The 23640-nt window shown below is 37.3% G+C and overlaps 1 protein-coding gene across 1 annotated transcript in view; it reads left to right on the top strand.

Moving 5' to 3' along the window:
- Positions 1 to 23640, top strand: part of ANGPT1 (angiopoietin 1) — a 175627-nt gene that overhangs the window by 98173 nt on the left and 53814 nt on the right. The window contains exons 5-6 of the mRNA XM_075085607.1: positions 10941 to 11068; positions 16586 to 16687. Coding sequence (XP_074941708.1) covers positions 10941 to 11068; positions 16586 to 16687 — 230 coding nt within the window. The remainder of the gene's footprint in view (positions 1 to 10940; positions 11069 to 16585; positions 16688 to 23640) is intronic.

Raw genomic sequence — 23640 nt, 5'->3', positions numbered from 1 at the left:
AATTTCCTGTATTATTTAAGTCTAATAGATTTTAGACAGCAGTATAGAAGAGTAAGGTTGTACGATATCGTTCTTGGTCATTTTTCTTCTGTGCATAGAAAGAATATTATTGGTACTCATCTGAGATATATTTTGATGTGACAGCTTCAGTGAATGAATTGAAATGAATGCAATGAAGCTACCAATGGTCTGGTACCCTTTTCCTAACAATATCTTTTCATTCCTTAAGCACTTGCATCCTCTTTGTACCTCAACCTTGACATTGCTAAGGTTTTTTTAACATGATGAGACATAACTAGTGAGGTATAAACCTAGAGTATGGCGTATAAGTCACTTAATTATTTTTCTTCTGAAGCATAGAAGAAAACAAAATAAGAGTTTTGCTAGATGCACAGAAGTTTCTAACCAACTTTGGCTGCAAGCTGTAGGTCTGAGGTAGATCCAGAGTGTGCTTGAAACATGGTTATAAGAAAAGAATGCATGAAGAAACTGTTAGACTTTTTTTTTATACCTGAAATTACATTTTAATTACCACTGAGTTATAACATACTACAGTGTAATAAGGAAACATGATGCTTTTCATCTATGACTTCAATTTTTTTTAACTTTATTTTTCTTAATAGTAATTAAGAATTAATTCAGAAACACAGACTTGACAAAGTTGGAGTGACCACACCAGAACTTTAAACAAAACCTCATTTAATGCACTGAAGCCATCTTGTGTTCTACAGTTATTCTGTCATGAAGTCCTGTTTTTATCCCCAAAGGTGTCAAAGCAAATAGCTTCAGCTAAGGCTGACGGTACGTGTGTTTGGGAATACAGAAAACATCAATTTCCTCAGTTTCTCTCTACTTCCTCCTGCTTTAGAGATTTTATGAACAAGTGGTTTTATTTTTTTAAGACATCTTAAAGCAATAACAGAAATACCTTTAGTTTAAAAAGAGATCAGAAGATCGCTATCAGAAAATGTCCACCTGAATTCACAAAGCTCACTATTATAAAGGTGCATTCCACTTTTTGGTCTGCCTTTATTTATATTTTAAAAGCTGGGGAAAAAATTTAATCTTAATTTTGCAGTTAGTGTCACAGAAGAGGGGTCCCCTTACCCTTATTGTAGCTGGATCCAATTGAGCACATGTACCCACAGAGGTGGAAAGTGCTGCAGGGCTGCAGTCAGAGACCAGGTTGTCTGTACAGTTGTGTAGATGTTCAGTTAAATGTACACATCAGCACCAGCTTTATTTTGTGTTTCTTGTTTATTCTGTTCAGGTGCTATAGACTTCCCGTTTCCCGTGAGGAATTTTTGTATTGATATGCATTTTTCAGAGATGCTCAGAAAGCTCAAGTAAGAGTTTTTTGGGGTCAGTCTCACCTGACTCACCTAACATTTAGAGTATAGATGTGGAGTCCTAGTCTGGACATTCGTTAGAGTCAACAAGGGCACTTTTGTCAAGCGACAAGTGTCAAGAGGTGAATTTCATCTGCAAGTACCTTTCTTCTCCATATTATCTGTTAAAGGGTGGTGATGTTAGTGCTGCTATTAATATGATCCGTATCTACATTGGGACAGATTAATTTTTTACTATTGTTCTCTAAAACTAACTAAATAATATTAATTCCAAATCATAATGATTTAAAAATAAAAGTATTTTCATACCTTGCTCAGGTAAGGATCCCTTAATTTCCAAGTTATGCTGTATAATAAAATGTAATAAAGTGTATTTGGTAGGGTCAAGACAGGCTTTGGTTTAAAAGCAGTTCAGTGCTGGAATAAGTCAATTTGAATGTGCAGCATTGGAAATTTGAGTCATTAGAAAATATTTAAACTCTTCAAAACAGAATTAGGCATTCCCATATTGTATCCCTATTAACTTGTTGATGGTCACAGCAGGAGGTCAATATTTATTAGTACTGAAAAAGGAAGACTTTAAGTACATATTTTTACGTTTAAATTCTTGATTGTTAATATTGAAATCAATTACCCACCCTCATTCATAGAGTATATGTCAGTGCCAAATCCCTCTTCACTCTGCTTTGTGAAAATGGTACTATTCACTCACACAAAAGTTATTACAGGAGATATCAGCATATATAAACCAACTAACAACACTGCTGGTGTCACCCAAATGGCTTGTTAGTGAAAAATTTCTTTGTATGCATACCATTCTTCAGCTGGAAACACTAAATCCATATTAGGGTGCCTGTGTGGAAAAATATAAATCAATTAAAGAAATATGGACACTAGAAATATTAAACAAAGCCAGTCGTTTAATCTCTCTTGTAGCAGTTAGAGAAAGACTTCTTTAGCTCTCATCTCTCAGTGAATGGCTGGTTGCTCACAAAATCGCTGTCTCAAACAGAAACTATTAAGGAACTATATTGCAGCATGATAATTAAGTGTCTTTATCTCTTTTTAAATGGGCCGTAAGGCATTCTATTTCAGCTCACTAATGAGGACCACTTTATGGTATTCCTAAGTGATGTCTTTCAAATGCACAGTGAATCGAAGTATTATTGTTGTTACCAGTCACTAAGGCTGGATTTATTGGGAAACGAACTTGATAACCGTTGATAATTTATTAGGTAGTAAGTAATTATGCCCTGGAGAGGGTGAAAGCTCACTATGTTAGCATCGTTTTCCAAGACCAACTCAATTCCTGCAGCACTACGGGAGGCAAATTCTGCTTTAAATGATTTATTTAATAAGTAGCTGGATAGTTTAAGAGCTCTTTCTATGCAATTGTTTGCCTTTCTTACTTCAGACTTTTAGAGGGTGTGTGGGAGAGAAAAGTAATATTCTGTTAGCTGCCAAAACATTTTCAGTAAATGTTAATGTGAGGCATATAATTGGCTACACCTTTTGACTTTCCTCCCCACCTTAAAAATATACATCTGAAATTCTTGTATGTAATGAATCTTTGTGTTCCTAAGGAATCTGAGACTGGACTAATTCCTAGGCTGGTAGAATCGTCGTAGCCCTACCAACTGCATTTCAGCATGGCCTGGTAGTTATGCTGGATTGTACTTAACAGAGGTTTGCACATCCATTTGGGCCTCCTGCATGCAGTAAGTGGTATGCATGCAGCCTTGAAGTGCCAGGGGTTGATGGCAAAGGGGCTATTTTTGCTTTTGTCATTGATCCTTGGAAACAAAATCCTTCCACTTCTCCATTCAGTACAGTGATTGTAGGGTCACAGGATGAATCAGGTCATTGAGGTGCTCCAGTGGAATAATACATCTGTATAACACACAAACAAACAAAACAACAACAAAACAGCCAAGCAAACAAAGAAAAACCCTAAGCCTGCTTCCCCCTTGCCACACCAAACTAAAACTCCTTCTGCCTGATCTCCAGTTAGAGGGTTTATTCTGTGGCTATGAAGGCAGGCTACAACTGACAGAAATGGGCAGAGCAGCACCAGTCCTTTAAGTGACACCCTGCCATTGCACTGGGTTTTGGGTTGTGACTAAGTGCTCCTTTAGACATTAAAAATATGTGTGTGTGTGTATTCACTTATACTGCCATAAACTCTGAGGACTTAAATGAAGGCCAGAATTTTCCATTCTAATCATTCAGCAGATGAGTGTATCTGAGGAATGAATTCTAGACTTCTATTTTCTCTCACCTTCTAAAATACCTATGTAAATTCAAGGTAAGCTGCGAAAGACACAGAAGGTGTTACTTGCCTATTAATGGTCCAAAAAAAAAAATTTATAAATTATTACAAAGAAACAGAAAGGATATCAGAAAAAAATTTATCACAGTATAATTCATAATGTGCTCAAGGACTGTATAAAATATTGGACCTCACATCTCAAAAAACAAATATGCCAAAAGCTACAAAGGCAGATGATCAAAGATATGAAATATCTTTCATTAAGCGTATCAGAGACACTTCAGGCAGTGTAAAAGATACTAGAAGGAGAATGCAAGTAGAAATTGTAGCTGGTGACTTGTAGAGCATGGATGCAGAATTACTGACACTTTCTGCTAAGAATGAAGGGTCACCAGCTGAAATAAACTGGTTAAAAGCTAACAATGGGAGATTGTCCTTCACATGGTACATGTATGGAGTTCCTTGGTCCGGGCCACTGTAAATGATTAAAATTAATGCAGCTTCAAAAATGCAACAGGAGAAATTCCTAGAAGCAAATTCTTTCATAGCCTATTAAATAAACAGATATATAATATCTGGCAGAAGAAGTGCCTGTGCTTCCTGGATATGCTTGCCTGCTCTTCTGCTCTTCTTCAGGCATCTGCTTTGGACATCTGTTCCTCCTGAAGTCTCTTTTTTGGGCCAGGTGTTAGCCCAGCCCTTGCAAAACCTTAGCGTCCTCCTGGAGAGGGCAAGGCTGAAAGGAAAAATAAAATAAGGAGAAAAAAAGTAATTATGAGGGTGCAAGCAAAGAAGAAAACAGAAGAGCAGTGAGAGTTAAAATATCTAGTCTGATGAGGAAGCCCCATGACTTCTAGGGTTTCTGATGCTGGAGATGGGACACTGGAGAGGCTGGAGTGACAGTGTAACATGGTATAGCCACTCTCATAACTTCATTTGGGATTAATGGGAGCCTTGACAATAAAGTTTTATAAACTAGAATCTGCAAGTTTATAATCTATAAAATTGTTTATGGAGCAATAGTTCCCAGAACTGAAATATTTTATTCCAGTATGTCAAAATGAAGGTTTTTTTCCAGTTTGTCCAGCTCTTTTTGTCAGATTCAGAGCAATCTCACAAAGAAACATTACTTTGAAAAACACATTGATGAATGTAAACTTTGCTGGAAGGAAAATACAAGTCCAAACTCCAGTCCTAAACTCTTTCACCTCCCTAGTAAACAAATGTGAGTCACAAGTATGTACAAACAATTACTTATCTGAGAAGACTGCTGGACTCCAAGATATCCAGGACTCCAAGATATCCAGAAGCAGCTTTCATATTCATTTCCCCCCATCCCACCCTTTTCTTTAAGATGATATTCAGACTTAGTGGAAATGAAACCAAAACTTAGTATTAATACAGGAGGAAATAATGTTGACATTGGAGGAAGTTTTTAATCAGGTAGTGGTAGTTTGTCTTTATAATAATTTAGAATTGGGTACTAAGTGCATATAAGTTCACATTTAAAACTTCTACTTAACTAGCTAGATGCATAAAATGTTCCTGATGTTTTATCAATAATAAGTTACCGCAATATTTTTTTCATTTCATACCTCTCAGTGGATTGTAATTTTCTAATCCTTTTTCACATTGGCTATATTGGGTAATGGTGGTAGATTTAATAAACCAGAAATACTTTCTGGAGAGGAAAAACACATAGTATATATTTTGTACCTGAACAGACTAGAATCCAGAAAATGCACTTTCCAAGTCCTTTTTGACAGGGACACAAATGTGCTTTTATGCAGCTATCATTTCCGTTTGTAGGCAATGCTGTGGTTATCTGGAGAGCATATCTGATTTGAAGTCAGGCTCGAGGTTTGCTCCTTTCCCTGTGGTTTGTGTAACATTTGCAGCACAACTGTTGTCACAGGGTTGTCTTGTTGCAGTGAATAGTTGCATGTCACAGCCAGCTATTAGGTTGCAGTTTAAGGTTTCTTCTCAAGTGGAGGTTGGTATATGCAAGACTAGGCCTCTGAAAGAGCACACTGTACTTCTAGCCTGTAAGTCGGCAAAAACTGAGTGGCTGTAAGTCTTTGCATATTTTTCCTCCTCAAAACAAAAATAATCACCACCCTTTCTCCGTCAGATCTGTTTGTGGTTCTTGCTGCTAAGTCTGGGAACATATATACATGTATGGGCCATGTTCCAGGCCTCCTCACTGGGGATATTTGACTGACATCCTTTTGATAACATTATCAAACTGTTCCTGATTTGATTCTTTGTAAGCCAGCAGCTTTTTGCCATTGTAACTGGAACTGTGGCGGTGCACAGCAGCTGCACCCAAATGGCCGGGAAAGAGGTCAGAGATACAGGGTCTTTTACAGAAATGTAGGATTACCCACCATGCGTCTGGAACCATGACAAAATCAAGGCAAAATTTATTGGCAGTCTGGATCTAGACAGACACTGCCATTTGGTAGTCCTTGAATGACCCTGTCCTGGAATGCTGTAGCTGTAGGTAAAAGCCATCAATTTACAGCTTTCTCCTTTTTGATTTTTTAGAAGCTGCTCATCTGGGGACAGTAATTTTCACCTCAGATGCTTTTGACAGAGCAGCTAAAATTTAGGTCAATTCTCTTTGCCAATAAGATATGGAGAGAGACTTTTCCTTCCTGGCTTCAAAAGCATGAAGAATTTTTAAAGTGTATTTTGGTATGTACAGTGATTATTAAGTCCTGTAGGAAAATCAGATTCATGTAAATAAAACATTAAAACAATGCAAACATAATAATTCACTAAGACACTACAGAAATCTCTGCATATCCCTCCAAATAATATAATGCAAAACACCAACAGCTGCCTTCCATTTGCTGGCAGTATCACTAAAGGACATAAGACATTAGTGATTAACTCATTCTCAAATGATTTCACAAATATGACAGCTCAGATCTTAAATAATCTAGTAAATATAAAAGTGATTTTATTGATTCAGTCAACATAATGAACTTCAGTTTAACATTCTCTACTGCTTACAGACAAATTGTGCTATTCATTCACCAAATATCTGATGGAGACTTGAAATGAAATGAGATAACCACTTCATTTTCTCAAAAACAATCAGAAATCTCAATTTAAAAAAATCAAGTATATTATTTTTAATTTTTTTCTTTCTAGTAAAGGTGAGATTAGATAATCTTCATACAGTTAGGAAAAAAATAAATATTGTATATTTTAAATTTTCTATTCCTAGAGGAGAACTTTAGATTACTAAATATTTCAGGAGCTAGTTATACTAAGTAGTCAGTTTGTATTTCTTTAAACCTTAGCAGAAAAGCAAGCATCCTTAATTTGTGATAGCTGTTAGGAACTAGTAAATTCATTTACTATTGACTTATTTTAATGACTGATAGCAGAAGAATAGTCTCACCCAACACAGAGGCACACACAACTAACAATCACTTCAGGGATTTCCCTGGCTATTGCTTTGGGAGGAGGCCCTATGTGTCTAAGCTTTCTCACTTGCGAGCTCCTGTAACCCTTTCTAAGAAAACTGAAGAGTCTACAACCTCAGCTGCTGACCCTGGCCTTCTAGTGAAGTTAATACTCTGTTGGCAGGAGCAGCAGAGTAACTGCTCAGCCCTGGCAATTCACAGCTTCTGGGTTAGCAGAAACCTCATTGATTTGTGTTCCTGTTCCTCTATGGGGCCGCAGAGCAGTTGCACTGCCAATGCTGCTGCCCCTACATGGGAGCAACCATCTGATAGAGCTCTGGGCGTTTATGGATTGTACCTGTGGTATTGCCTAGACTTAAATCATCATCCAGGGCAATGAGGAAAAGAACCAGCTGAAAGACTGACAACTGAAAGAATTAATCCAGCAAGTAGGAAAACACAGGTAGCATAACCCAAGAAGAAAGTTATTGGGCTAAAAACTAACCAAAAGGCTTTCAGAAGTGCAATGAAAGAAGATATTATTTCTCTTGTTAATTCTCCTGTTAAGGAAAGCAGGATTTTCCACATAGGCATCATTGCTTCAAAGGAGCATGACTTCATCACCAGTTTATTCATCCAGAAAAGACAATCAAAAAAATCCTTCAGGGCTCCAAATTTGGCTAAGCATTCAGGTTTAAAAAATGATAATAATATTTTGCTTGACATAGGCTTATCTTTTTCTTCAGGTACATAAAATTTTGGCGTAAATATTGTATTTGAAAATAGCTAAACTAACATTAGAAATATGTGTAAAATCAATGAAGATCTTGAAGCTGAACAAAGAAATATAAAGGTTATGTATTTTGTCTTAGAACTGCTTTATTTGAACCTTGTTACTTTTTAAAAAATTTATTTACACTTCTACCATATGTGAGCCAATGTGTCATTCAGGAACTTCACTTCATATAGAAAGGATTCAAGGTCTATGTAATGTTACAGAAAAAACAGTCTGGAGCTGTAGTAGGTAGAAGTGGTTTGGAAATTGTATGGAATATTAAGTTAGAAAAACAGCAGCAAACCATAGAAAAAACATATTTTACCCTAAAAGAACGTTACCAGTAACATTCCTGAGTATTAATTTTCTGATAACTTTGGGCTGTTCTTGCAAATTACAGCCTGATGTATTAAGAAAAACTGAACTTTGTGCTTGTCATGCTTAATATACTGTCCTGCAATCTGCATCTTCTCCTGGCTGCAGTGATTCACTGAATAAAACCCACTGCTGCAGAAGTGGTGTATTTGATTGCTTAGTCTATAGGAAATCTGCCATCTGTGATCTCAGGTATTTCAGCTGTCTGATACTAAGAAGGATGGCTGGAACTGGCCATATCTATGGCATCTATCTGTTCTTCACCTATTACATCAACAGCAGTTTTATTGTGTTTTTTCTAGTCTTTAAGAATGAGGAAAAAAATTATTTCTAAGTATGCTTCCTAGAGATCCATCTCCTGAGAAAATGATTTTCAAATCTAATTCTAATTACTCTGAAAATAAAATCTTACCTTGTTTAAAATTTAAATAATATGAACTTTAGGATATACTAATGATTTTGTTGTCTAACTTGCAGTTAAAAAGGAACCAAATTCAAGTTTCCTTTCTTGACTCTTAAGTAGTTATTTCCAAGCGGGTTTCAATGTGTGTATAACAGTTAGAGGTAAAATAATCTCTCTACACACAAATATTAAAATATAAGTAATTTAGGACTCAAAGAAATGAACACTTTGCCTCTGCAGAACTAAATACATCTTTTATACAAGAAAGGCTGATGTCTGCAGTTGAAATAGAGTATTAGAGAACTGCAGGGCAGGAAGAATGGATCTAATCTAAAGCCCCCTGAAATCGATGACAGGCTTTGCTTTAACTCCTCTCGGCTTTGGCTCCAGCCCCAAGTAATTATTCAAGCTGGACTTTGGCCACTGATACCAACACCATCTGCCTACAGGAAAGTACCATGAGATCTTTAATTAACACAGATCATGAAGGCCTCAGTTCTGTGTCTTATCTAAAAAATGGCACCTTTGAGAGTGTACTGTTGATGTGTACCTCGCTGAGGACTTCATTCCCCGCCATCTCACGGGGAACTGTCATCTACTGCATTGCCAGCACTACCTTTTCCATATATGGCCAAGTTTCAAAGCCATTGATTTTCCAGTTGAAGTTCATATGCAAGTATATGAGCCAGGCTTTGTCTTTATTGATGGTGTTGAATAAATATAATAAATATAATACATATGCAGCAAATACATGGAAAGGGAGAAGTAAGGGGGTTTTGTTTGTTAAAATAAAATTTTAAAAGAACAAAATAAAACTCATAAAGCAAAAAAAGAATATGGCTTTTATAAAATACCTACCTAGAGTGTAGGATGGTCTTACAGTTCAGGATTGGGGTTCTCACTGTTCTTCTATTTTTACCTTTTCACAAAATCACTGAGATAGAACATTTAACCTTTCTCTTCCTCAATTTCTGCATCTATGAAATGGTATTAATGCCAACTGATCCGGCAGGAATTTGCCATCTTATAATACTGCTTTGAAGTGTTCAAAGGGGAGATAGTACTTCAAGCTACCAAGCTTTGGCATTATTGCATACCATCTTATGGCCTGGATAGTCCAGACATGCTGAGCAAGGTCATCACTTTTTCACACACAGTTGTCATTAAGCACCAGCATTGCAGCACAGGCCATTTCATTGAGAGTGAATAAGGCGTAGTCCCTTTTGTACCTATAACTCAAAATTTCAAGCCAAAAATGAGAAAGATGTGTCTGTCACCAGGCGCTGAGTGTGTCTGGAGGACTTAAATATTGTTTCCTTATTGTAGGGATTAATGAAGTGCTGGCCTGGGCCCTGCACAGCACTTAAGGACATGTTTAACTTTAAGAATCTGAGTAGACTGATGGATTTCCATGGGAATACTGATGTGCTTAAAGTATGTGTTGTTGGAATGAAGTCATATCCTTCAGTATTGTGTGGGGTCACACTACTTTTGTTTGTGAAAGTGAAGGAACACTCTCAGATGTTACTCCTTCTGCAGCGAATCTCCTGGTTGTTCAAGATTGGGATCCTCAGACATCTCACCCTCCCAGTTTTTCAGCGTAGTCTCATATATGTGGTCTGTCTGCAATATACAGGATCAAGATCTGCACTGGTGTTCTAACATTAGTTTTCCTGTTCTGAGCCAAAAATAAATTCAATAAATCATGATTCTCAACAACGGACTTCAGTAGAACTGATTTTTCTTTTTTTCCAATAATTGCATCTAGCAACTTTTATGTATGTAAATATGAAAATCATGAAATAATTCTCTGGTAGAAACGTTAACTTAAGCGAACAGCTCCCTTGCCCCAAGCTCTTAGGCTGCTCAGAAGGCAGGACCTCATGGAGGAAGGGCACAAGCACTTTCCTTCCTGGTTTCTGTGTTGCTGTCTTAGGTGAACATCTGTCTCAGACAGCAACACTGAACAAGCTTGTCCACCTCCATTTGCCATCTCTGGGGCAATCTTTGGCAACCCCCCAGATACAGCTTGAGTCAAGGGCAGCACCTGCAGCTGCACAGACCTTTGACTCAGAAGGAATGTGCTGTGTTCACCTCTTGGTAGACAGGATGCTCTGCTTAGCTCTTTGTATCATGACTTCTGCTGGTGCCTACTCTGCCATCTGTCTGAAAGTTTCATGCTAGTTCTTTAATAGAATTTAATAAATGCACTAACTGTATAAGGACCATAGCACAGTCATTACTGTGTATGTTCAAAAGGAATACAGTGTGCAAAAGTGGAATTCCCTGATACAGAAATGCTTAAGATTGCTGCTGTAACTTATATTATCATGGGTTTGTTTTTGTTTTGCAGTTTTGCTAAAGAATGCAAAGAAGGAGGAAGAAAAGCCTTTCAGAGACTGTACAGACATATACCAATCTGGTTTTAACAAAAGTGGGGTCTACACTATTTATATTAACAATGTGTCAGAACCTAAAAAGGTAAAGTAAATATTTGGTTTTTTTTTTTTATTTCTTAATATGCGATTGCTCTGGCCTTAAAGAAGCATTTGGAGCCTTTACTGAAGTTCTCATTCTGCAAAATGTTACAGTGGTAGAAACAACCTGGGCTATATTCAGTCTTGAAAAAAATACAGGAGAGTGAAGAAAATTATAAACTGTATTATTCCAGACATTATTCTTTCTAGCTGATAGAGAATCCTTCCTAAGTTCCAACATACATTCAGTAGTTGACTCACTTCCTCCCACTTGGCAAGTTCAGCTGAATCAGACTATCACTATAAATAAATCTGCGATAAAGTTTAGAAGAGTATTAGTCAAGTGCTAAATGAGGAAGCTGATAGGCAGATTATCTGGTAGCACAGGGAAAGAAATAGCAGAATGAGTAGTTTTTAAAGATAAAACTACAAAAATCCTGCTTCTCCTGTAGGGAGCAGGGAGGTGTATTTTTGGCTGTGAAAACCACAACATGCTGAGTATTATCACTGTTTGAAACATAACAAAGCATGTATAATCCTGTTCTTCTCAGAAAAGACCTTTGTGAGTTTGTTTTTTTTTTTATTGATGAAACATTAGTCTGTAAAGGAGACTGACTTTTTGGAAGGCTTTTGGTGCTAAGGTACCTGAGTCAGTTGAAGCTAGGAACATGAGAGAATAACCTAAGCCTAATTTAGATGTGGAGTAATGCTGGCTCTCCCTCTCACTCGGCACTGTTGGGAGCAGCCCCCAACAAGGCTAAGACCTCATTACCTGGGAGAGGAAAATACAGTGGTGTCCGGAAAGTGGGCCATAGAGGCAGGTGGAGACCACATGTGTCTGGAGAATTTATTCTTACTGCAGTAAAATGCTAACCCTGCAAACAGGAAAAGGCAATAACAAATATTACCGATGTTATTGTCTATAGTAATTTTGTAATGATATTAAGACACATAAAACTTGTTTCTAAACTGAATTTGGTTCTATTAGAGGCCTTTGGAAGCCTGTAGATGTCAAGATGTTCTAGTTTACTAAGGAATTAGAGCTTATTAAACCATGAGTAGAACTGGGTGAGAGAGTGCTATAGGCAAAGATCAGTATAACTCTGGTGAATGTGAATGGAAAAATAATTGACATGACATAAAATACATAGACCCCTTTAACCATTACTGAACAGGACAAGAACAATAAAATCAGTTCTGTAGAAGCTGTTCAAAACAGAGATGTAACATCAAAGTCCAAATTGCATTTACAAATTGCCAGTGCTTTTATTAGCCTTACCAAAGTTCATAAACCATCCCCAGAAGCTGGGTTGCAATGAAAAGCAATGGTTACCTGAAAGCACTGTGGTACTGATGCTTCTGGTATATTTACCTTAAACCCATTTCACTGGTAATACAAGGACGGCGACACTATGGAAGCCACCCTATGTTTCTGCTATATCCTTGTTTGCAGACACTATGATCAGTCAGTGCAGCACAGCTCAGCTGATATTGCATTATTTTTTCCTGGAGGCTTCCTGTTTTAGCAAGGATATTGGAGGGGCAGCGGGAGGTGGGGGGAGAGAGTGTTGAGGGTGTTTCTGCTACCACCTGTTTCTGTCTTACCCTAGCGACGACACAGCAAGAGCTGATCCCAGGCATGTGAGGAGTGTGATTGCTTTAACAGATGTTTTTTTCAGACATTAAGGTTGTATTAGCAGTCTGCGAGGTAGTGCTGTGCAGAGATAGCTGAACTAACTCCAGCTGAGATAGCTTCAAAATCACATCAGTGCAGCACTGTGCCAAAACTAATTAGCCGAGGGGTAGCACCACGCTGGTACAGATTGCTCTGGGACCCAAGGTAATATCCTGATAGGTACTCCATGGAGACATATCTGCTTGCTTAAAGCCAGCTTAGTTATCTGGATTACCACAATGCAATGCACTACTCTGACATGTCTAAAGAGGCCTAATATATTGTTACCTTCTGTAATAGTTGCAGCCACTGGCAACTGTCTCATTTATAGTAATTTTATACTTCAGGTCACAAAATACACCTTCATTTCACTTTATATTTCACTTTATATTTCCTAAGAGATACTTACTAGAATCCTGACATTCAATAAAAAATATCCCTTTGTCATACAAAAATATACCTTCATTTCATTTTATATTTCCTAAGAGATACTTACTAGGATCCTGACATTCAGTAAAAAATATCCCTTTGTCACATATACAAATGTTACTGTTGATTCTAGTTTTTTGCTGGTTTTACCTTCACATATTCACAGAAAATTATCCTCCGAGCTTACAGCTCCATACCTTTTATATGCCTCATTTTTATACGCTTACAAATTTAGATTGCAATTTTTCTTTCATGTTCCTAGCTTCAACAGTTCATTTCTTTAGTTCATTAGTCTTCCAACCTGCATTAAAAATTTGTGATTAATTTCTGTTTAAAAGGGTCTTAATACCATTCCGTATTTTTGTGATGGGAAAAGAAAAAGATAGGCCTTATTTTGGTGTCTGTGTGCCTGTGCAATGCCTGATGGTATTGACAAATGATTGTCCCTAGGCCATAGTGAGAGCAAAGGCAAGAAGAGTCCTCTCAGTCTCCTGCCGAGGTGGGGTAAGCTACGGGGAAGCAGAGGCTGCTGATGAGCAAAGGAGCAGCGGGAGTGAGGTTGTCACCATTTTGGAGCTGAAGGAACCATGTCACCTTGAGGAGCTGAAGTAGGCCAGGCGGACTGGTCTAAGCACACACAGAACCTCTGTATTTCCCCTTGGATCAATGTATTGGACTCTCTGACTGTTTCCTCTAATGTCCTTACAGGCATGACTTCTACCAGCTTCTGGGTGCACTGCACTGAAAGAGTAATGTTATTAATTGCTAGTAGAGTCTATATTTCTGGGCCTTTATTGCTGTGCAAAAGCAATTGCCACCAAGTGAGCTTTCACTCCTTCCCTCTACATTCTGCCTGTGGACTGCCTACCAAATCGGTGTCGATGCTGTGTCCGAGCACATCTGCCAGAATTTTAACCCATTAAATATATGCTAACCTCATATACTGTGCAGACTGTCATTACCTTCAGGCGTGGTTTCTGCATAGGAGATACACGTTCCCTGAATCTCAAATGGCTGGTCTTGAGCTTGTTGCTTCATGCCAACAATGTAGACTTGTGATGTCTTAGTGCACATGCACTTAAAATGCAGTATGTGGTAATCCCTTTCTTTTTGTTTACTTTAAAATTGGGCTAATCTCCAAAAGATTATTATGAAGTTTATAATAATTTGAGTATTTTTACCCATGCATTTAAGGACGGTCAAGAGTGCAATGCTTTGGATGCTCTTTTAATCTAAATCAGGTTATTTTATTGACAATGAACTCAGAATCTAAAGATGCGTGCAAATTCAAAGTCACTTTTCTTCATGCTTTTATCTTCTGGTAGAGGGTTAAATATCAGAACATGTTAAAAGGTGTTTAATGGCTGAGTGCCTTGACCTTGTCTGGGACAGAAGCCAGTCCAGGACATTTGTTGGCTAGAGCTATGCACAATGAACATCTATAATCAGCTTGGCACTCCTGTTAATACGGCAGGTGTTTGTGTCTACCACCATGGAAATTGCCAGACCACACAATGATGGCTAGTGAATAATGTGCTGCTGTAAATATTTTTTTCACTGTGCAGTTTTCTCTTTTAATTTGCGATGTTATTCAGAAAACATAAAAGTCTTTTTATAGGCATTTTATTATATTTTAATATGAAAAGTCCATCATTTGTTTGTGCATGTCTTTAAAATGAGTAGTCTTAATACAGTTGAGGATTTAATGCTTTAAAAATTGGCAGTGGATTAATGGGAGCTTGAAATATAAAGAAAGCAAATCCATCATTTAGAAATTCTCACTGTAAATCAGACTAAAGAAATTAAATCCTGTAGATAAATGTTTTGACTCACAGTGTCTTCCCTGAAAGAGGAATAGGGCCAAAATGTTTGTCTAGCAAATTGTGGGTTTCTTGTGGTTACCCTAGATCAAGTTCACATGTTTGCACTGTTCAGTATTCTGTTTCCTTCCTGTACCTACACAGGGACTTCACTCAGCATGCCTGGAGCAAATTAAAACAAAAGCACTTGCACAGGATTACTATGACAATGCTTATGAGTAGGAAAGAGATGGAATTGATTTGCCTGAGGGTGGAATATAGTTCTCTAGTTAACTGAAGGATGAATTTTTATTTAACTGAATTGCATAGTAACCTTAAATTTGACAAAGCAACTTAAAGCTTTAAATTACTGACCAGTGCTGAATGGATTTGGTCTTGTTGATGTGAATGCCAGAAGCTAAGCCGATGGGTAACACCTCTTCAACCTTCTTACATATTGACATCTAACTTAGAAAGAGGGATATAACTATTCAAGAGTACAGATAAATGAAATTTAGGATAGTTGCAGTGCCAATATGGCATGGATGAGTACACAAGAATGAAAATCAGGAAAATTTCCTTGACTAAGTAGCACTGAGAAACTTAGTTGGATCTTAAAATCAAGTGTCATACAAAAATAAGAATAAAAACTAATACTATCACTTGCAACATACCAAGAAATGTGAATGGATAAGCAGTATTTTCATTTTTTTATAAATTATCTTCTATATTTTTGAAAGGGTAATGGAAGAAGAATGAAAAATGACTGAAAATTAAATATCAATTTTGATTATTATATGGATTATTTAAGATTGTTAACAGATTTCAGCTGACACAATATCCTAGGATCAAGCTGCAGCAAAATTGTCAAATTGTTAGATTATCCTTAATATGCAGAATCACAGTATCTAAGTCAGAATTTTATTAGTGCAATGATGGCAGGATATGATCTTACATGTTCAGTATAGGTCTTAACTTCTGAGCCTGTCCCACAGACCTCTGCTCTTGAGCCTGTTCCTGACTATTTCCTATGTCAACTTAAGGCAGCTTAGACTGAGATCAACTGTTTCTGTTTTGGGACACTGCCTGGCACACTGTAGGTAACATTACAACACAGAGAAAAACAGAATAATCTCATCTGTGCTACATTTTGGACTACTTGAATGGGTATTTTCTGTAAGAATTCCTGAAGGTACTTTCTTAGGCAGAATGGCACTCTGCTAAAAGCTATAGAAAACATTGTTATCACTGAGAGAGATGCTTGTTTGTTAAGAGGAATAGAGTGATTTCAGGGACACTGCAGAGAAATAGGAGGGAGAATGAGAATGGAGGGAATGTGAAAAGGAAAGCTGAGGATGCAGAGGGGGATGATGGGCAGATGTTCTTGGCTAATGTGCTGGAAGAACGGGAGACTTTGCTGGGAGAATTACGCTGAATGTAAAAGAACTCCGGTTGCAATCAAGCGATTGAGGATACCATTGAGGGCATAGGGCATGAATCCATCGACAAACAGGCTTCCTTAGTTCTGTTATTCAAAAACATTTTTTCCCCCTAAGATGAGAGGATTCCAGTGCAAGTTTGTTTTATTGTTTTTCAATATTTTTTTTGTACTGCATAGGTCTTTTGCAATATGGAAATTGCTGGAGGAGGATGGACGGTTATACAGCACCGAGAAGATGGGAGTCTGGATTTTCAGAAAAGCTGGAAAGAATACAAAATGGTATGGTGAAAATGTGGAATAGCTGTACCATCCATAGAAGTTTTAGATTTCAAATAGTACTTCTTATTATCTTAAGCAAGTAGTTCTACCTATAGCGATGTGGTATAGTCCTGCAGTCTTTTATGAGCTACCTTTTGTCATGTCTGTTACTTTCTAAAATCGTAATACCCTTTCTACTCAATTAGTTGAGTATTATTTCCCATGACTTAGGGTTTCTTTGAGATCAGTTACTGTATGAGTCAGGCTGAGGCATATGCACTAAAGAATGTTGCTGTCTGTCCCTCTGAATTTTTGACTTGCTTTTACATGAAAGGGTGATAGGCATGTGATGATGTTCCTAATGCATGGATGATTTCAGCTGAGGGGAACTCCTTCAGAACTTGGAGCATTTCAGATAGGAATGAAAAGTTTTACTGGGGTTGATCCCAAGTCATACAATTACTCTGTCAATCAAGCCAAGGTACTGGAAATGTTGATACTTTGAATAGGATTAAAGAAAATAAATAACTTACTAAATTACAGATGACATTACTTCAGCAGACTATTCTCCCTTTGCCAACTCAAAAAAATATTACTCCAATCTAAATAACTTCTGAGTTTTTTCATTCTCTGCCTGATCAAACTTTCTGATGGAGCTCCTTTCTCTGAGTCCCTGAGGACTGGCTTGGATTTCAGTGACATTCCCAGTGAAGTTTTCAGAACTGTGTTATCAGCCAGGAAGAGGAAATATTTTTTTCCAACCGTTTTCAAAAAGCACTAAATGAAGAGAGCATTTAAAATATTTAAAAATAAAAGCAAGTTCAGTTCAGTAAAAAATTCTATGGGAAAAAGTTATGTTATAGAATTTACCATTTAAGAAGTAAATGCAATATCAGGTTATTGAATAAAAATGTCATTTGGGATTTTATGGATTTTTGTTCAATATTTTTATATTACTGTAAAATATAAATTATAGGAGTAAAACCTAACTATTTGGGTCAGACCTCTGTTACTTTGGATAACCAGAGGATGTAATCTGTTTCATAATATGCATGAAATAAAAATAATATTAAAATGACAAATAGATATTTTTCAATGGATTCGAAAAATTGGAAGTTTTTATAGAATTCATAAAGTTTTAATTTAGCAGGAAACTTGAAAACTGTTTTGCTCCATTTTGGTTCAGAATCAAATAAAATATAAAACATTAATTTATTTTGGGGAAACCAAAAATTGAAGATTCTACCAGTTCTACTTATGAGGAAATTAGAATTTATATGTGTAACCTAACTCATTCTCTGCACATGGGGCTCTTAAATTTATACATACCATATGAATTATTGAGATTTATTCAGTTTTTCTCTCCTGTGCTTTTTCTTAGACCATTTAATAAAAACAGCCCTTCTTTTTAAAGTTTTCCCATGTGGCCTTTTTTCATATATATGCCTTCACTTAGTCAAACATTTTCCTCAAATTTTCCTTTACAACAGTGTAAGCCTGTTCAGGATTAGATTACTTTGGTTTTGTCTAGTTCAAGCAGTCTGAATTAATTTTGCTTCCCTTTAGCAATGCCGTAGTATTCTAAAAGATCATTTACTTCTACCAAATATAAAGCATCTGTTTGGGACTTTTACTGGTAGCTATCCTATAAGTAAATTAAAAGAAAAGATGTGATTTAGGTTTGTCTCTGCTTCAGTGAACCATTTCACCAAAGTAACTAGCTTAGGCCCCCTTCTGTGATCATGTTACATCACCAAATGTTGGATGATAGAGGCTGGTGGATGCTCTGTGGATTACTGGAATATGTGACAGTGCCTGAACTTCAAGGCGAGGACACCATTAACTTAATTCCCTCATTCTTCAGAGAGGGTGCACAGTGTGTATTGGACCACATCCCCCCATCTCTCTCTTTCCTTCGTGTTTCTTCCAGTGGAAACTGAGTAGTGTGGTGGGGAACACAATGGTACTTGGTTTTACTTGGAGTGGTTGAACTTAACATATGTCAGCTCAGGCCACCAACCAGTGGTACTGCTAGTGCCCTCACAAGTTATTGGCTCTTTCAGTTTTAGGAGGCCACTGAACATTTTCTCTGACTTTAAGCTGAGATCCTTACAGCAGGTACCTTGGAAAGGATGCACATGGAGTACTCTCTGCAAAGCTGAGTGACAGCACTGCTGTGTTACAGGAGTCACCTGGCACCAACTCACCCTACAGACAAACTTTGAGGCAATCATTGTCTTTGATTCAGTATACATGGAAGAACTTCAATTCCTGTTCTATATGTTTTCCAGGTACCAACACAGGAAACAGGCTGAGAGAGAGATAAAGTAGCCACAAATATTTTGAAAGTAGGAAATATACAATTCCATCCATACATAAATTGCCACAGATACTCCAGTAAGAGTTGTACTAACTTTTTCTCCTTGTTCTTTTGGCTCCATTTCCGTTGGTCCAATCTCCACTCTGGAAAATATAGTTACACTTTCTTTCGTACCTAAAACAATAGGTAACAAATACAAAACCTCTTACGCAAAGTTATTGTTATGCAAGGTTGGTTATGCCATCTTCCTCCTCAGTGGCACATGTGCTTACCAGTATTGTTCAGTCAGGCCGTGCAGTGTAATTTGTGCCTTTGCTTTTAAGAACTCATTTCTGACTATGAAATATCTTGGGCCATCTCAGTTTTGTACATTCAAACTGAGATGGCCCAAGAGATGGTGGACTCACCATCCCTGGAGGTGTTCAAAAAACATGTAGACGTGGCACTTCGGGACATGGTTTAGGAGACATGGTAGTGTTGGGTTGACAGTTGGACTTGATGGTCCTAGACGTCTTTTCCAATCTTAATGATTCTATGATTCTATGATCTATCCCATCAGTTCTTTCACATTTTGCAATGGATTGTCCATTATACTATTTGTTGATTATCAGAAAAATTAGAAGTGGAGCAACAAATAATTTCTTTAACACCAGTAGCTAAGATGACCCTGAAGCAGGTTTCAAACATTTTTCATATTTTCTTGCCTGAGGATGGCATGTAAAACACTATTAGAATTTTGACATCTAGAAGGAGAATATATTTTAAAGACTATTGCTTACCATCTGCAAACCTGAGTCACTTTTAGAAGGGGGGTTTCTACGAAGTTACTTTCTAAGACATAGTTTCTGGCATTTATTAGACAGTCATTAGTGATAATCAAATCCAAGCAAATTATTAGCTCATGTGCTAACTTGGCTATCAAGACTTCTTGCTCAAATTCCAGCTTTTCAATTCTTGGATGAATGCACCTTTCCTAGTCACTGTCTCCATTTTTGCCAAATTAGGTGATGGAGTATTGGATTCCCTATTCTCTAGCCTTTTAGAATGTCTGGTTTAATAATTCCCATGAATTTCACAGAAGTTATTCCGCACTCAATAGACCAACATTCACTATCAGTTTCCTAGGGAGGCTTCTTGGGGGTCAAGTCTATTGGGGGCTTCCTCAGACCTTTAAAATATTTTCTTGCTTTCTGTCATTGGAGAAAGGCTCTCAATAGGTATTTGAAATTATGTGCCTTGGCCAGCCCACAACAATCCTTTTCTTAGCCAGGTTTTTTTCCTGCATGTCAGGATTTAATTGTAGTGCATGCTTTAATTGCTACAGTATTATTTTTTTCCTTCCTCTCATGAAAGCAAGCTATCAATTTTTTAATCATTCATAATGTCATGAGCTAGATTAGGATCACTTGTACATATTAGACTCACAGCTGAACATCTAAGTTTTATATCAACCACCTCCTATCTTCCTGACCTGCAGCTGGTTTTCCTTTTAGTTCTTTGAGGCAAGAATGAAGTGCAGCAGTAAATTCCACGCCCCCTTAATCTCATGTTCCTGATTAACATCTAAAAGTGCAACACCAGTTCAGTGCTTAAAACAAGTCTGCTGCCAACTTATCTCATCACTAGCACTTGTGTATGCCTGAAAAGCACATCTATAAAACCACTTCCATTCCTGTTGGGGTTTCTTCTTTTTCTTTTCTCCTTAAAGCTGTCAGGTTATATTGATAGCTAGCTCCATAGTGCCAATACAGTATGATGCCAGAGCAGGATAATTTATGCTTTTCCGCGGCTTAAATTCTGCAGCACACTGAGAGCGGGACCATGGAGGTGGTTACAAGAACTTTCTCAGGAAACATTTCTGGATGCAATTCTAGTGGACATTTACATTACGTTATCTGGAATAATCTGACTTTCCTCTGAGCTTCAGTAAATTATAACTAGTATAACAAGTCTGGTGATCCGTATCTTCTGCTCACCCACAAGACAGCTGAACACCTCGTCAGACTTTGATTTCTTTCTAGGCATGACGTTTTGACTCTTTTTGGTATACTTCCTACAGTTCAACTCTGTGAGTAAGCTCTTCAGACTTTGATTTCTTTCTAGGCATGATGTTTTGACTCTTTTTGGTATAATTCCTACAGTTCACCTCTGAGTAAGCTTTAGTTTTGACGTAGGTCCCACTCATTTCCTGGAAGACCTTCTAGTTTGTGACAATCAGGTTGCTGGTCACCTCATGTTTTCACCTTACCAGTCCTTGCAAGTCCTACAGACTGCAGTTGTGTATTTGGGCATCTAGACCTACCTGAATTATTCATAACAGAGCTACTGTTCTAACAAAGATTTTATTTCTTAGTACCATCTTTCAGTTCATTCTGAAAACTTCCAGATGATACGTACGCTTAATTTTTATTTGCAAAGTGTCCAGCTCCTGGTTAGAATGTTGTCTCCTAATTCCTTTTATGGTCTTCATCTTACTTTAATTTTTCATGTGAAAGTTTCAGTTCCAGTTGTCAGTTTTATCATCATTCTTTCTGCCCACCTTTCCTGTCTCTAAACTCTGACTTTTTTTGTTTGATACTGCTTCAGTAGCAATACTGACTTGCATATTTTTTCTTTTTCAGAATAGGTTCTTACCACAATTAGCATTGTGTTTGACCCTGAGCAAAAAGGCAAAAACTCAAGCTGTGGTACTGTTCCCTTTTGGAACATTAACTGATGGTGGATATTTCTCTGAAGCAGTTTTGTCCATTTACAAAGGTTGTCCAGATTCTTTTTGCTCTCCAAACATTTGAAGGATCAAACACCTACAGACAGAGCTCCAACCCCTTCCAGTCACGTTGGATTATTATGTACATCATTTTCTTTTTCAAGTGAGAGGCTGACTGCATAAAAAGCCATGCACAAGGCACAGTTTTAAATTGTTTGTGTAAGCTTCATGATTCTTGTTCCCCTATTTTAGAGGAAAACAACTTCAGATGTGCTTTTTTAAAACAAAAATTACATAAACCATATGGCTTGGCTCAGGAGAATGTCCTTGACAGAAAAAATAAATTTGTTCATAATTTGAATTCTTATGTTGTGGAAAAAATATCTTTCATAATTCTTGGTGTTAAACCTAGCAATTCTGAATAATCCGTGTCTGGATTATAAGTATTTAAGGTGTTAGACTTTGATATGGCCACAAAATATTCACACTTCTTGCATTCACAGTAGCCTGATATTATTGATACATTTGCCGTATTCCCGTGTTCCTTAAAAGAGAACTCAAATACTATCAAACAGCTCTGAAGATGGTAACTGCTCTTTCTGTGACTATTCCACATTAAATGAGTTTGTCAAAAGCTCATTTTTTTGGATCCTTGTTCATGCTAATTTTTTCCCTTTACACTAAAGAAAAGAGGTTGCTGGGAGTTAAAAGCATATGATGAAGCTCCCCAGGGTCACGGGATGTCAAGTACTGAAATGACTGTTGGAACTAACTTCACTTAACTTCTTTTAGCGAGATTTAGAAAAATCCTGCTGTAGTTTAATGAATTAAAACTCATCAGCTTTTCAGATAATGATTTGTAATTTTGATGGGAACTTAAAATTAGGAAACCTTTATTGTCATGTAAAAAATGTACATACATATACTAGCTAGAGATTCCTAGCTACCAACAGGCCTTTGTTTTTATGACAGCAAGAGATTTCCTCCATTGATTTTGGCTTGAGCTATGTTCAAGTCATCTATTTTTTGGTCACAAACAGTAACCCAAAGAAATGTAAGCAAAGCAACAAAATATTGCACTTAATGTACATGTGGGTCAGATACATAAACCTTAGAAATGTGATTGTTGACTGATCTCTTATAGACATAAATTTTCATCTTGATTGTTATTAGCCCCAAATTGTTTGGCTGTGAAGGATCACCCCAAGGGCAAAGATATACAGGTGCTCCTGATAATTAGTTAATTGGATTTTATAGTAAGAACCTATGTCTTCCTTCCAGTGAGAATTTTTGTGTTTCCTTGTTTTGCTCAGGAGGCATCCAGTGGATAGGGATCCTGACCTATTTGACTGAGTTCCTTCCTCTCAGCTCCTAGGCCATACCTGTACTAGCACATTGAACAGGGCTATGGCCCGTGGTGAACACAGGCTCGTAACATATGGGTGAAGCCCATAATGGCTTCACATTCTTTCCCTGCCAGTAGCATGAAGAATTTTATAAAGTGCCTTGAAATATCAGCATGATCCTTCCTGCAAAAATTAAGTGTCTGAGGACAGGATGGACCTGTGAGAAAGGCAAGAACTAGGGAATGCGTGTCCTTGGAAAAGGCAGAAGGCATGTTGCTTCTGGACTGTAAACAAATGAGGCAGGTTGGGAGTGGTGGTGGTGCTGAATTATTATGTTGCATGAATAAGCTTATAAGAGTGAGTTATAAGTACAAGGGGATAAAAAAGGCACACTTCAGACAGGAATAATTTTGTAACCTTTAGTCACAAATACATTTCTTATGATAGTACAATTCAAAGTCATAAGTTGCTTACATTTGAAAAAAATAATTTACTTCAAGGACTGGGATAGATGACATGGACATCATTTGTTTCTTTCAAACATTTACCAAGTAATTTAGATATAAGGAAATTATTTTTGTTGACTAGAATGTGTATTAAG

Source organism: Phalacrocorax aristotelis, chromosome 2, assembly GCF_949628215.1.
Source record: "Phalacrocorax aristotelis chromosome 2, bGulAri2.1, whole genome shotgun sequence".
Taxonomy (NCBI): Eukaryota; Metazoa; Chordata; class Aves; order Suliformes; family Phalacrocoracidae; genus Phalacrocorax; species Phalacrocorax aristotelis.
This window is presented reverse-complemented; position numbering and strand designations above follow the sequence as displayed.